This window comes from Euphorbia lathyris, chromosome 1 (genome assembly GCF_963576675.1).
Source record: "Euphorbia lathyris chromosome 1, ddEupLath1.1, whole genome shotgun sequence".
NCBI classification, from domain to species: Eukaryota; Viridiplantae; Streptophyta; class Magnoliopsida; order Malpighiales; family Euphorbiaceae; genus Euphorbia; species Euphorbia lathyris.
This window is the reverse complement of record NC_088910.1, coordinates 54160261-54176021: the sequence shown is the minus strand read 5'-3', so window position 1 is coordinate 54176021 and position 15761 is coordinate 54160261. Positions and strand designations below refer to the sequence as shown.

The 15761-nt window shown below is 35.5% G+C and overlaps 1 protein-coding gene and 1 non-coding gene across 2 annotated transcripts; both read left to right on the top strand.

Moving 5' to 3' along the window:
• The first annotated feature begins 4482 nt into the window (after positions 1 to 4482).
• Positions 4483 to 9973, top strand: LOC136233431 (protein LONGIFOLIA 1). The gene is made up of 5 exons (XM_066023088.1): positions 4483 to 5617; positions 5945 to 6015; positions 6441 to 8507; positions 8586 to 8736; positions 8829 to 9973. Exons 1-5 carry the CDS (start codon positions 5461 to 5463, stop codon positions 9647 to 9649), a joined length of 3267 nt encoding a protein of 1088 aa, XP_065879160.1. The 5' UTR covers positions 4483 to 5460; the 3' UTR covers positions 9650 to 9973.
• A 4121-nt stretch (positions 9974 to 14094) lies between these two features.
• TRNAT-CGU (transfer RNA threonine (anticodon CGU)) lies at positions 14095 to 14166 on the top strand. The gene has a single exon. It is a non-coding gene; the product is annotated as a tRNA-Thr (tRNA).
• Positions 14167 to 15761: the final 1595 nt, after the last annotated feature.

Here is a 15761-nt window from a genome sequence, read left to right as displayed (position 1 = left end):
AAGCTAGCCGAACTTCAGCTGATGATGGTCAATCATATGAACTCTATAGAAGGGAAGATCAATGCCCTAACTGCTGCAAACTCATCATCCGCTACTTCTGCTGAGGTCACTCAGCACTTTAACCAGCTGCCTGCCGAGCTAATCGGGGCTCGTGAACTTATCTCCTCCTCTTCTTAGTGCTCTATTAAACAGATTGGTGAAGCCATTCGCCTACTCAACTTAAGCAAAGAAGAGATGGACACTGACCAGGTCAAGACAAATGACATTTTACACTGCACCAGGTCAACCCTTGCACATGTCCGACATATTAACCTTCAGTGTCATTCGTATGATTCTGCATTACTCAAGATGTATTATCAATCTTATGCCCGAATGATGGACTCAATTACTTGGATTGGGAAATCTCTTGAGTATCTACTCAGCATGCTCAGCGCAAATATTAAGATCCCAGCTTCAAGTATGGCCGATGGCGTGTAAGTTTTTAAGGGTCTTCGTGAAAGTACAGGTCAAATGCAACACTATTCATCCATCCTGACTCGTGCTGTTCAATAAGAAAAGTTCCTTGTACCTCCCATTCAATCGAATGATGCTGGCAAAATGGGGGAGAAAGGCCAACTTAGCCAAGCTAAGTAAGCTGCCGGAACTCAGCAGAAACCGAGGGAGAAAAGTAAAGCCAAACTGCCAGCTGCCGGAACTCAGTAGAATCCTCCTGGCTCAACTTCTGCTGTCCTGAGCACCCACACTCAACAACAACGAACAGCCCAAACCAAACCCAAGTCAAATCAAGTTCAAGTCGATATCAAGAAATAGAACTAGCAATAGTCTATAGTCTTTGCTTGTAACTTATATTTTATGGCATGTTCATGTTAAGCTGAGTACTTTTATATATAAGCATCTTTTATCCAAACTGTCTTTATATATGCGATGCTTACTTGCTATGTTTATATGCTGATCTGTCACATACAACTACTCATTGAGCAACAAATTAAAACTTGTGAACATAGAGAATAAACAAGTAAATCATACTCAGTGCACCCCAGCCTTGATAAATGAATCCAACACTGATACCTGAACTTAACGTAATATCTCTGATATCTAAAATAGATAAGTATCAAAACTGAGTAATGACCATATATTCCAAGTATTGACCTTCTTCGGAAGCTGACCTTAGGCTCTTTTCAATTAAATCTTAGAAGGTTTAGAATTGAACTAAGTCAGTGACTTAAGTCTTAGATTCACTCAATTAGATCTTAGAAGGTTTAGAGTTGAACTAAGTCAACAGATGCAACCCTTACGGGGAGTATTCTCAGAAGAATAAAAAGGTCATCAATCATGAGGGATGCTCAACACTGAGTTCCTCAATTAAATACTTCTGCCAATATCAAAATGGGGAGCTTGTTGAAACACCTTTCCACATGATTTTGATTTGACAAAATTATTTAAGTTAATCCCATGATTAAGACAATTAAATTTAAGTGCTTTGATTTAATTGTACTAAAGTGTTTGTTCAATGTTGAGTATATTAACTAATGAGAACATGAACTAAGTGTTCATAAAAAGAAAGACAGAATGAAGTCAGCATAAGCAAAGACACACAACAGAAGCTGAGTTGAGTGTAACTCAGCCTCGCTAAAAGAAAAGTCTTCTGTGGAATAACGCTTGAAGGCAAATTCGATCAAAGAAACTGAGTAAGATGTAACTCAGTCCCGAGAAAGGAAATCTTAAAGGCAAAGTCGAACAATCAAGCTGTGTATTCATCAGGATAGCACCAATGATCTATTGACTAGAAGACAAAGTCCGACAGATCTCTGCAACAAATCAGAAGTCTCAGAAATATGATCAAAGACCTTTTTGAGACGCATGGACCATCTGGCATTTAGCAAGAAGACAAACCTGGAATTAGAAAACGAACCTGGCGCAAGAAGACGAAACTGGCAAGCCTGCCTCCTGCGCAAATCAGAAGACAGGATTAGCCTGCAGCTCTGGAAGCTGACCACATGATGACAAAGATGACCGTTCTACACACAACGACTATTTGGAATTCAAATCATTGAAGTCCATAAATCATTTTAAATAGACAAGTTCATCATTTGGATCAAAGCCGAATATACACATACAACTATAAAGAGATAGAAAAAGCAAACCTTCACAAGAGTGAAAATCCAAAATAGAAGCTGTCTAAAAACAAAAAGCAAGCTCTTACACCCAATTCCAATCATTGTGTAAAAGTCTAGAGTGAATTTGTATTCATCTAAAGTGTTCTTCGTTTTGAGAGAAAAATCTTGTATCAATTGTAAAGGTTAGAAGAGTGAAGCTGAGTACTTGGTTATAGTACTCAGTGGTAGATCTGAGCACTCAGTTATAGTGTTCAGTGGTTGATAGGATTGAGTAGACGAATAGAGGACGGTACTCTTGCATACTCAGTTGCTATTGTAAACGGTTTGTGCTCTACCTTTAAAGAGCTCAGTAGTGGATTGAAAAAGCCCGGAGGGATTCTGGGGACTGGACGTAGGCGGTGAGGCCGAACCAGGATAAGACTGCTGAGTAATCTCTAACCCTTTCTCTTGATATATATGTATGTGTTGCTTGCTTAAATTACTCAGTATATAATTTGTACAAGCCGACGCTGAGTAATCAGAGTGCTGAGTTGGAAGCTGACCTAAAGTGTTATTTCCTAACTCACAATTGAAACAGCTCTAGTCAGCGTCTGATTAAAGTTGTCTCACACTTCACCCAGCCTTGCTGACCTAAAGCTGAGTTAAATTATCAAATATTTAATTAAGTCGGCATTATTAAGCGAAAAAGTTATATTAGTTCCTAACCCTCCCTTGGAACTAATCATATTAAGTTACACGGGACCAACATGTATATCTTGTTTCCTATTCGGAGTAGTATTGTGTTTTGGTTTTCTACTTGGATTCAGAAGCGTGGGGACATCGTGGGTTCGTGGGTTCCAAGTCGGATTAGGTTAGATTGGGTATTATAAATACTCTATTATGTAAACCTAATTTGTAATCTGATTTAGCCTCCTAATAATACTATTCTCCTTCTGTCCGTGGACTAGCCAAAACAATATTGGTGAACCACGTAAATCTGTGTTTTTCGATTGCTTGTTTATTTGTATTTCGTTAATTTCGCACAACATGTTGGATTTGTATCCATTTTGTACTTTGGAAAGCCTAAAGGTTTGAACTTCCTATCCCTTACCTAGTTTAGTATATGAGAAGCTAATGGAGAATCTGAGCTTGTTAATAAGGGTTGATTCATGGCACTCCAAATCTCTCGAGAGTATCGGCTATGACTTTGTCACATCCTTCACGTTGCGTATTAGGATTCAGTGCTACCACATTAGTTTGCACGATGGCTCATTGAGACATAGCAGATTTTGAGGATGTGCCAATCATATGGGATATAGCGGCGCCGTAAGTGGTGAAGGATCCCTAAGATGTTCTTGATCCGTATCCTGCATACGGAAAGAATGATGAAAAAAAAGGATAATAACCAAGTGGAAAATTACCTATAAGTCGGCCCATCAGATACCTGCTAAAGTAAGGGTATATATATGCACTCAAAGGAGAAAAACCTGCGAATTAGCTTTCCACATGCTTCATGCTCCCCATGTGTGTAGACTATGTGATCATAGGTATTGTATTTGCAATAGTGACCTCAGACACCACGTGAGCTAAAACATTCAAATGTCCTTCCTCTACTAAGGTAGAACGAGGATCGTCAGGTCTTACATTCATAGTTGTGGTACACTCTGTGCTTAGGCCTTCTGATATATCTCGTATGATATCAGGGAACAAACTCTAAGGTTCAACACAATTTCTGGAACACCACCAAGGTCTGAAATATATCACTCGTTTGAACGCAAACCATCATGCTTGTAGACACATAAGAGAGTTCATTTTTTTAACTGTAAGCTATCTTGATAAGAACCGTATCGAAGATACTTGCATCTTTTAGTATTATGTCGGAAGCTGTAAGAATTTACTAACAAATTCCTTAGATAATATGATTTAGTCTTATGTAACATCAGAAGTTGTAAGAAATCATTAAAAAATTAATGGATTCCATAGATAATATGACATTTTAGAAAGGTCATAATCTTCCCCATTCGCGATATCTTCCATAATCATCCTCTATTTGTCTTTTTAAAACTGTTATCAATAATTTTCGTCACTAGAATATATTTCAGCTCAATACTTACCGCATTAATGATATTTTACGAGGATTTCCTATGTCGAGAACTTTAAATTTACCATTCTAATGGTATCTTATTTTATAGTTCTCGCATAATATATAAGAAAATAGACAGTCGGTTAGGATATTGTATAAAACAGTTACAAGTGTAGAAAGTAAAAGAAGATCGAGAGACGGTGAAAAACAGAGAAATGAATGGAGGAATAAGCTTTGATGTCTCTTTTAATTTAGGAGGTAGTGACAAAAGCACATGGGCATGCAGACAGATACATACAGATCCTACACCACGACATCTGCCCCCACTTTCTCTCTCCCATTGACACATTCTCTTCCAATTGAAATTTCCTTGCCAGCCAGCTATCTGTACTTACTTCATCTTTCGACAAACCTTCTTCCCTCTCTGTCTGTCTTTCCATTGTTTTTTCTTCTTTTACTGCCAACAAATTGTATCTCTATCTATTCTTGGATCTGGAGATTTTTTTTTTATTTTTATTTTTATTCTCTTTTGGTTTTACTTTCTTTATAGATAACTCAGGTAATCTTGCTCATAACTGTAGCTACATTCATATAGTAATCAGTGAGTTGGGTTTTGGGTCCCCTCCCCTCCTTTCTCCCTTCTTTCTGTTACACAGTTTGTCCTTTGAGACCCCAACAAGCCACTTCTTCCAATTGGTTTTCCTTTCCGTGTTTCCTTTTCCTCATTATTGCTCAAGTTTCGAGATTTTCAGTAATTCCTGCTAAATCCTAAATTGGGTATTTTTTGTTTTATGAGATTTGGATTTTGATACCTAAAAGGACGATTCTTTATATTTTGGGTCTGCAAATTAGCTGGGGTTGTGTTTCCAAGACTGAATTATTAAGTTTTCTCCTTTGTTCCCTTTGATTTCGTCATATTATTCTGTTTTTGGAAACTCAAATATTTGGAGTTGTTGTATATGGAAAGTGCCTGTTTGGGCTCATGATTTTGGAAAAACACTGAAATTTCTCCTTTAATTGAGAGAGAAAAGGGAGATAATTCAGGTCAATGCTGGGATTTGACCCCGAAATGAAGCGAAGTCTCTGATTGAGCTACGAAATTAATTGCTCAGACCTCTTATAAATTTCTGAATCTATTCAAGGTCTTGAAGAACCTAAGATTTCATCTTTTGGTCTGTGTGAGGTTGAAATTCTATGCTTATCTGGATTTAGATAAATGAAGAAGGAATGAATATTAGAAAAAGGTAAGGTTAGTGTTGAATTGGATTGGTAGTAGAGGAAATGGCAGCAAAACTTTTGCATTCATTAGCAGATGATAATCCAGATTTACAGAAGCAAATAGGATGTATGACTGGAATTTTTCAGCTTTTTGATCGGCAGAGTACTCTCACCCTCACCGGCAGGCGTCTCAGCCACAGGAGGCTTCCTCCAGGACCAGGTCATTTTCATAACTCCAACTTTTCTTCATCTTAATCCAATACTCATATCTTCATTAAACACTTAATCTTCATCTCACTATTCATATCTACTAAGTATCTGCCTTCTTTCTGATTCTTTGATTCATTCAGTTATAAAATAGTATTGATGGTTTTCATGAGTATTGATGATTTCAGGAAATTCCTTTCTTCATGCTAAAATTATTAAATTTGGGTTCTTGATATATTTTATTATTATTTTTATTACTATTTCTTTTGCTAGCCAATAGTTGTAATTTCTCTCTAACATTTTGTGATTGTTGGAGTCTAATGGTTGAGTAACAATGCAGGGGACTTGGACTTGAGCAATGGCAGCTCGGAGAGGCAATCTTTTAATGTCTACCAGCGCCCTTCAGCTGCTGTAAGCACCCCAAATTCTGAGTTCTCCCCCCTTTCTTTTGATAGAATATAGACTCAATTTGCTCCAAAAATGGATTCAGTCCGCAACTTGACATTTTTGGTCATATTAGTCCAGAAATGAAGTCTCAATATATGATTTTGGACTAATTTGACTAAAAAGGAGATGTTGAAGGACCAAATTGGTACTCAAATTTTGTTTTGTTTTGGGTAGATAGACTCTTTGAGTCAGGTTGAAGGGTTGGTGTAAAATTTCCAATACTTGATTGGTTTGTTGAGCATAATCAAATCTGCAGTATTCTTAAGATTGAAACTAAAAATGTCATTTGAGGATTGATTATTGCTTATGTATCTGGATGCTATCTATCTGCATTATAGAATTTGCAAATGTTGTGCCTATCTGAGCTAATTTGACGTTTGTGGTCACAGGAGATGAATTTAAATAAGAGCTTGAATGAGAAGCAACGAATGTCTACTGAATCTTCAAGAACATCTTTCTCATCCTCTTGTTCATCTATGTCCTCATTGGATGGTTACAGAGCAGTTCAACCGGAAGCCTCATCCTATGATAGAATTATTTTCCCCGAAACTCCTTCAAGGGATGCTGTTCTAACTCAGCAAACTACTTCTCCACATTTAGGACGCCAGTCCCTCGATCTTCGAGATGTTGTCAAGGACTCCATGTACAGGGAAGCCAGAGGGCTATCAGTCAAAACTACTAGTAAAGAGGAAGCAGTGTCCCATGCTGCGAAGCATAAAGACTCCCCGAGACCATTACAGCCCTCCAAATCTGCTGATGGGTCCTATGGAAATGGGAAAAAAGGAAAGCAAAATGCCTCTCCTGATATGAAGGAGTCCTTTAGAGCTCTTGCTAAACTTCGAGAAGCCCCTTGGTATTATAATGAAATGAGAGAAAGGCCACGATCATCCTATGAACAGAAAGATGCAATTTCGAAAGATGCTCATCGGTTTTCTTATGATGGAAGAGAGATGAACCGTTTGTCTTTCGAATCAAGAGATACTATCAAGTCCACAATGAAGCTAAAAGAGCTTCCTAGACTTTCACTGGATGGTAGAGAAAAATCAATGTGGGATGTGAATTCTAATACAAAGTCACGTTATACTTCCAAGGATTTACAAAATGATGGAAACTCAAATGAGACATTCTACAATGTGCAGCAACCGCCGGCAACTCAGAAACGGCCACCTAGTGTTGTAGCCAAGTTGATGGGTTTGGATGCATTGCCGGATTCAGCATCAACTAGTTCTAGTCAGTCGGGTTTAGTCAAGAGCTTTCCTTTTGAACATGGTGATTCCTTCCCAACATCATTAAAAACAAATGATGTAAACAGGCCAATTCGGATTCCCAAGTCTCCGAGAAGCTTGTCAAAAGAACCAGTTTCACCAAGATGGAAAAATCCTGATCTTATCATGAAACCTACATCAAGGTTGCCAATTGAACCAGCACCGTGGAAACAGGCTGAAGGAAGTCGAGCTTCTCAGAAACCAGTAAAAGTTTCAGCCAAAACACCAAATCCGTTTCCGACAGTTTACAGTGAGATTGAGAAAAGATTGAAAGATCTTGAGTTCAATCAATCTGGAAAGGATCTCAGAGCTCTTAAACAGATTTTGGAAGCTATGCAGGCCAAGGGGTTATTGGAGACTAGAAAAGAAGAACAAGGTTCACACTTCAGAAGCCAAACAGATGCTGAACCGAATTGTACTAGTCCTGGGCAAAAGCCAAGACTGTCAAGCCAACGAAACCAACATAGCAGCCATGTTAGGTGCTCTGATTATTCAAGAACTTATGATTCCCCCATTGTGATCATGAAACCAGCCAAACTGGTTGAGAAATCCGGTTTACCAGCTTCCTCAGTGATTCCAATAGACGGGCTTTCCCTCCATAGAACACCAATCGACGGACACACAGACAGCAGAAACCGATCAGCTAATGTCCCAGCAGCAAAAGATCAGTCTCCAAGAATCAGTCACCGGGACTCTGCTGTCAATTCCAATGATAAGAAAGCCAGTGTGAGGAATAGATCAACTCAATCTTCAACAAGACCTCAACAATTGCCAAAAGAAAACACCACAAGTTCAGTAAAAAGTTCAGGATCTGTGAGCCCAAGACTGCAACAGAAGAAACTTGAGATGGAGAGGAAATCTCGCCCACCTACACCTCCTCCTTCCGATTCAAGCAAGCCAAGAAGGCAATCAAACAGGATGCCAACTGAATCAGGTTCCCCTGGTGGGAAAAACAGACTCAAATCTCACAGAACGCCACAGAATGATGACCAACTGAGTCAGATAAGTAATGAATCGAGAACATCGAGTCACCAAGGGGATGACATATCTCAGCAGTCGGACAGCACTGTTGTTTTTGACTTGAAGGCAGATGTGGAAGTCACCAGTGTGGAACAATCTTCAGAGTTCAATGATGTTCAGATTCCATCAACGAGGACTGGCAGTCGCTCGGTTTCTGTCTCAAAGCAGAAGGCAAGTCACTTTATTTATCCTATCTTTTGTTAGGATCATATGGTTATGATGCTTATATTATTTCTTTGTATATTTCAGAAAACAACTTCTAGACTTGAAGAAGATGGAACATTGGCAGAAATAGCTTTTGATACACCAGAACATCCTAGTCCAGTCTCCGTTCTTGATGTCTCAGCGTATAGAGATGACATGCTGTCTCCAGTAAAACAGATGCCAAATATGCCTAAAGGTAAAGTTGAGCTGTTCAAGAACTTTTAGTTGTATATATAAAATATGGCAAAAGGTTCAATTCTCACTTGGCATATTTCTTTTATTTAACAGGTGATGCTTCTGAACATTCCAACAACCAGCAGAGTGAGAAGTGGAATCATCCTTCAGATAACTTATTGTCTAATAGTCGAAAGAAATTACAGAACATCGACAATTTAGTCCAGAAACTTAGACGGCTAAACTCTACGCATGACGAAGCCAGCACTGATTACATTGCATCACTTTGTGAGAACACAAATCCAGACTACAGATACATTTCAGAAATCTTGTTAGCTTCAGGCCTTCTACTCAGAGACCTCGACGCAGGCATGACAACATTTCAGCTCCACTCATCCGGTCACCCAATCAACCCGGAGTTGTTCTTCGTATTGGAGCAAACCAAGGCTAGCACTTTACATTCAAAAGAAGAGTGCAGTCCCAGAAATGTATCCACATTGAAGCAAACGAACCTGGAAAAGTTTCACAGGAAGCTGATATTCGACACAGTGAATGAAATGATAGTGAAGAAGTTAGCATTAGTAGGACCTTGCGGGGAACCGTGGTTGAAATCAGAGAAACTGACAAAGGAGAGCGTCAATGCTCAAAAGCTTCTGAAAGAAGTGTGTTCACAGATTGAGAAGCTTCAAGCAAAGAAATCAGAGTGCAGCATAGAGGAAGAAGAGGATGATGGGATTAAGGGGATATTATGGGATGATGTAATGAATGGATGGGAAAAATGGACAAATTTTAATGGAGAAGTATCAGGTGTAGTTCTAGATGTTGAAAGATCAATCTTTAAGGATTTAGTTGATGAGATTGTCATTGGAGGAGCAACTGGTTTGAGGAATAAACCAGGCGGTGGCGGTAGACGTCGGCAGCTGTTTGCCAAGTAAACAAGCAAGCTGGAGTACTTATCATTACATAATACCATCTTTTTTTTTTCTTCTTAAATTCTTCAAATATATTTTTTTAGAAGCGAAAATAAATTATGGGTAAGAACTGGAATGATGTGTTTGATTGTAAAGAGATGAACTTTGTCTGATTTTTGACATTATATTCTAAGTATGAATACTTCCCCAAACTCTGCATTTTAAGCTTCTTATTACTCCTGAATCTGTTGATCATATGTGAGTTAAGGCATATGAGTTTTGTAATTAGGCAGGTGAAGTGGCAATTGTTAGATGGTTGTCAATTTTGATGTATTTGGAAACATATCTTGATTAATTGATGGAAAAGGATGCAAGATGAAAAGGATGCAAACATATTTTGATGAACTTCTGAGGATTATGGGATTAATTATTTCTGAAATGTTTAATTGCGTTATTAACATAGTCATGGATCTTTGAAATAACTTGGTGGTTTTGGTCTAAATTCTATATTAAATTCCATATTTTGACACTTTAGATCTCATGGTTTTAAAATGATCTAGGTGTATTGAATTTTCATTTTACTAATAAATCGTAGTTGCTCTCGCTATCTCTTTATTTTCGTTGTAGGATTTAGTTCATCTCTGTTCCAATCGTCATTTTTTTAAGGTCGTTTCTTATTAAGACCTTCTATTCCGATACCATCTGGTGTTGCTAATTTAATTCTTAAACAACTTATCAAAATGCATATTTCTATTATTGAATGGTGTTTAATATTTTATTAATGTCTTATTGGCTCTCTCTCCATTTTTATTGAATGTTGTTTAATCTATTGTTTTTTTATTGAATTTTATTTAAAATTTCTTTATTTCTATTATTGTAACTTATGTCATTTTTAATATTGAAAACCTCTTATATTTAATTTCTTTTAACTTAAAATATTTAATATGTAAGTCATTTTTAATATTGAAAACCTCTCTCATCTATTACATTATCTCAAAATTTATCTTTCCATTTCTCAATTGAGAGAAGAAACTAACTAGAGAGAGGTGCTTCTAATTGGAGCTTGAGCTTGAGCATTTGAACGAAATTGCAATCTAGGAACTGAGATATATTTTGCCAATATTATATTGGTCATGTTTGGGAATTAGCTGTTAGGTGTTAGCTGTTAGCTGATTATATTAGCTGATTTGACTAGCTGTTTGTATAAACCTGTTTGGTAAAAATTAGCTGATTGATAATAGCGGTTTGTGCAAAAAGACGAATAAGGACATGTCTTTTTTTAATATTGGAGGAGGAGTCTATCTATTAGGGTTAAAGAAGTCCATTAATGTGATTAATAAACAATGTTGAATAGCGATAAAAATTGGTTGTCGAAAAAGTTTCGTTTAAAAAATCTAAAAGAAGAGATAAAATCTTAGCAAATACATTTAGCATATAAATGTGAATATATTTGTAAGGAGTATTACAAATTACACTTAGATTTTAAATGTAATAACATTATATACAATAACACCACCTAAGTTTATATTCTTATGTTCAAACAATCAATAAATGTTATAAGAAATCCAATAATTAACTTAATAAAATTAAGTCACTTGTCAAGGACATTGCATGACACCTGCATATAATTGAATCATGTCTCAAATCGAGGTGAATTACTCTAATTAATTCTCCATAATAACCCAATTCTCATCAACAGTTGTCACATCCATGCCCATAATATTTTTTATTAATGAATTGATTTGGTATTAGTCTAATTTTATTTGTAAGTGTAAATTAAAAGTTTGAAGGAAAATTTTAAATAATATATGAAGTGGAAGGACTATAAATAACATTAAATAAATTTTGATATATTAAAAAAAAAACTATTATTATAATTATAAAGTAGTTTTTTTTTTATCACATCTTAACTTATCCAAATTATAATAATTATTATTATGATACTATTTGTAACAGGGTAATATTATTATAAATAAGTTAAATTTCGCATATTATTATTAAAAAGAAAAAGGAAGTGGTATAATATAATTATAAATTAATATATGCCTTGAAGCATTGCTGAGCGCTGACTAACAATGGAGTCTATTCTTGCAAATCTGCCTTTGAAGCTTTTTCCCTTAACATGACTGATAATCCCTCGGATATTTGGAAGACCATTTGGTCCCTTAAAATCTCCTACCGCATGAGGAGCTTCCTGTGGCTGGGCGTTAAAGATAAATTACTTACTAACTCAGATAGATACAGAAGGCATTTGGCGACCTCTGGAGCTTGCGGTAGATGTAGAGGCCATGTTGAATCGTTGTGCCACGCTCTTAAGGATTGCCCTAAGAGTGAAGAGGTTTGGAAGAAAATTCTCCCTCATCATACTTTCTCTTCCTTCATGTCCCATTCTGTGAACGACTGGTTCTCAGATGGTATTAGGGGAAAGTTATTGTCTTATATGGAGCATGGGGACATTTTCTTTGCCATTATCTGTCATCAAGTGTGGAAATGGAGGAACGAGGAGATTTTTGATAATAAAGCTGTGCTTTTGCCTAACTTAGCTGAGTTCTTCTTGAAGAAACTCTCCTCTATTATTGATAGTTTCAAAGGTGAGTCCCTTGCCAGATCTTCCCCGAGTAGTGATGTCCACCGCGTGAGCTGGAGCAGGCCGAGAGAGGGGGTTGTGAAGCTGAATACTGATGGTTCCTGCCTCAGTAATGGTAAGATTGCTGCGGGAGGCGCCTGGCTTTCTGGGTTTACCCAGAATTTGGGTTTGGGTTCTTCCTTCTCTGCGGAGCTCTGGGACATTCTCTCTGGGATCCAGCTGGCGATTAGGCTGGGTGTTAAGAAGCTTTCTCTAGAGTCAGATAACTTGGAGGCCATCAATATGATTTTGGGTAGTCATGCCATGGGTCTTCATAGCCGCAACCTTATTAAAGCTATTAAGAGGTTTAACCCCTCATTTGATATCCTTGAGTTCAGCCACATTTTCCGGGAGCAGAACCGTGTTGCAGATCACTTGGCGGCGGCAGGCCATGAGGGGGTGTTAGGTGTTTCTACCCTTACCGTTCCCCCTATCGCTCTTTCTCCTCTTCTTTTAGAGGATATGATTGGGGTTAGCTTTCCTAGGCTAATCCCGATGTAGTTACTTGTTTTGCTTTGCTTTCCTTTCATTTTCTACCAAAAAAAATAAAAATAAATTAATATATTATAATTAGGAAACATGAAACTTTCTATTACAGGTTCTTATTTGAGCTAATCTCAATTCAATGTGTCATATTCTAGTTATATAAAAATTCACATGTCATATTTTAGTCCACATGTCACATTCTAGGTATATAAAATCTACATGTTATTCATCTTAATTCCTTTTCAAATTCATATCACCCACATATATAGGGTTAATTATAAGGTTGAGTTTTTTTGGAAGCTGATTTACTGGTTCTCACACTTCTTATCAATATACATTTTCACTTGATTTGGATAAAATACACAAACTTTTCTCTTTTTCATCTCTTCCAGAAATGATAGCGAACATTTTCTCCTTCTGTCCTTATTTTCTTTCTTTTCATTTTTTACAACAATTCAGACAACAATTAAGAGAAACTCTGCATAGATCAGACAACAATCAAGAGAAACTTTACATATATCAGATGAGTTGTACCTACATTTTGATTTCAATTTCATTACAATATTAGATGTATAAGATGATATATATAAGATGTACATGTCAAATTCAAATGAAAGTAGTTTAATTTTATACATTTCGAAACATACATCCCGTTGAAACTCTGCATTTTGTTTGAAATCTCATGATACAACACTTTTTTGCAATTTTTGAGATTTATCACATCCGTCACATTTTCAAATAATACAATAGGGAACCAAAACTATATTATTAGTTTTTAAAAAATAAACAAGATAATTTTCAAAATAACATGCACATATATTTCATTGGCTTAATACGTTTTGAGTTGGAAAAAAATATTGATGCTACGAACTTTAAAGATGTTTTGTAAGTATTTGAATTTATTTAAAATGTACTGTTAGTTTTTAAATTCACATGACATAAACACATTAGAAGGAGATCAAACAATTTTTTTTTTATAGATAACATGAAAATGAAACTGTTAAAATATGTATCATTTTTAAATAAGTTAAAAGAGTTAATAAAGTGGTGGATATATTAATTTAAATAAATTGAAGAGAAAAATGGTAACTGTAAATTAGTTTAGACGGTAACAAGAAATCCTTAAAAGTTGATGAATTGGGCGTATTTTATTTTATTTTATTTCCCTCACATCACATGTAAATGTCAGTCTTTTGTTTTGTTTTGTTTTTGATGAAAAATATAAATAAGATAAGCAACAAAAAGCTTCATTAATGAATCTACAGATACCACATGTTTCATGTCATTGCATTCATCGCATCATTTAATTTGACTATCTTTATAATATGTATATTATAATGTCACATATGAATATCAGGCCTCCGTAGCATAGTGGTAGTGCGTTCGCTTCGTAAGCAAAAGGTCACGAGTTCGATCCTCGTCGGGGGCTTTTTTCAATTTTTTTTTCCTTTTTTTTTTGATTTTTTTTTTGCATATTCGTCGTTTGGGCCATGCTTATTCAACCCAATTTGTCCGATCCAGAAAACTGAAAATTGGGCCTCTCACTGGCCTTTAGCGTAAATAAATTTTGGTTTGGATTATAAAATCTTTTAAAAAGAAAGAAATCCCACCCACCAACAAATAAAAAGGATACTGTATATTTTATTTTAATAATTTCAAGGAAGGGAGACCAAATTTTGTATTTGATTTCAATTAAGAAAATTTAGTTTTGTTTATCTTTTGAAATAGATTTGATCAGATTCAAAATAATAGAGGATTAAGAAAATAATTTGTTTCTTTAGTGCAGTGATTTATATCTGTTCCAGTTTGATTAAAAAAAATGGCAATCTAGACTAAATTTGTTCAGAATTTTGTATATAAAAGCAAAAAAAAAAAAAAAAAAACATAGTATGATCAAAATTTTATAAAAATATTATAACCAGACATAATATAAGACATTTTAAACACAATATCAATATATAACCTTTAAGAGTATTTGGTGATAAATCACATCTTATCATTTACTAGTGCGAATACTCACGAAACAATATTGTTAAATTAATTCTATGATTGATAAAATTTATATTAATATCATAACTTTTTTTTATTATTTTGTAACAATAATATTTAGATTATTACTAAACGGTTACATAATTATTTGTATGAGAATGAGAGAATATTTATACTTTTTACATGCCATTTCTCTTTTTTTTTTTTTAATTGAAATTGAGCTTTTATATATAGTTATATAGATTCAATTTTTACCAGATCCAAAATGGCTTGTGAACCAAAACTCCAGTCCAAAAATGGATCCATTTAGCAAATATTCAAGAGTTGCATGCTAATACTTGAATACAAAAACAACTATAGAATTTGTTTATCATAATATAATATATATATATTAAATAGGCAGTCATGTCAAAATTGTGAGGTAGTGGCAACATAGTTAAAGAAATTAAATAGCTTTCCCTTTTGTCATTGCATTAGCTTTTACTATCACATTCCAAATATAAGACCTGCCCATTGAGATTAAATAGATTAACATCATCAAAATCTAATATGCATATAATAAAAATGGCCTCACAAAAAAAAAAAAGTTTAATACATCAGCCGCTCCCTGTACTTGGCCAAATTAGTAGATTGACTTTCTGAACTTTACCAAGATCCCAACTGCTTCATGAACTTGCTTATTTCTTAATAAATAAACACATTCATCATTCTTTTCTGTTGGCCATTCAAGCGTGAAACACAATCGCTCTGACTGGGATGAAAGCCTTGGCACTTGGAAAAAAAAAATGCATGAAATTGCCACATTAGAAATTTTTTGTTAATAATTTATTTTAGAATTAGATGTATAACGGTAAAAACAAATTGGGATTGACTGATGGAATTCCAAAACCTAATCCTTTTATCTCCTTAAACTCTCAAAGTTCGTGATTTCTTTACCGTCAAAGAAACGTTCTATCTATTCAGTCTCTCTCCCAAAACGCAAATCGTTTTCTATCTCTAAGAATTGATGGGTTTCGAAGCAATAGAGGGCAATGC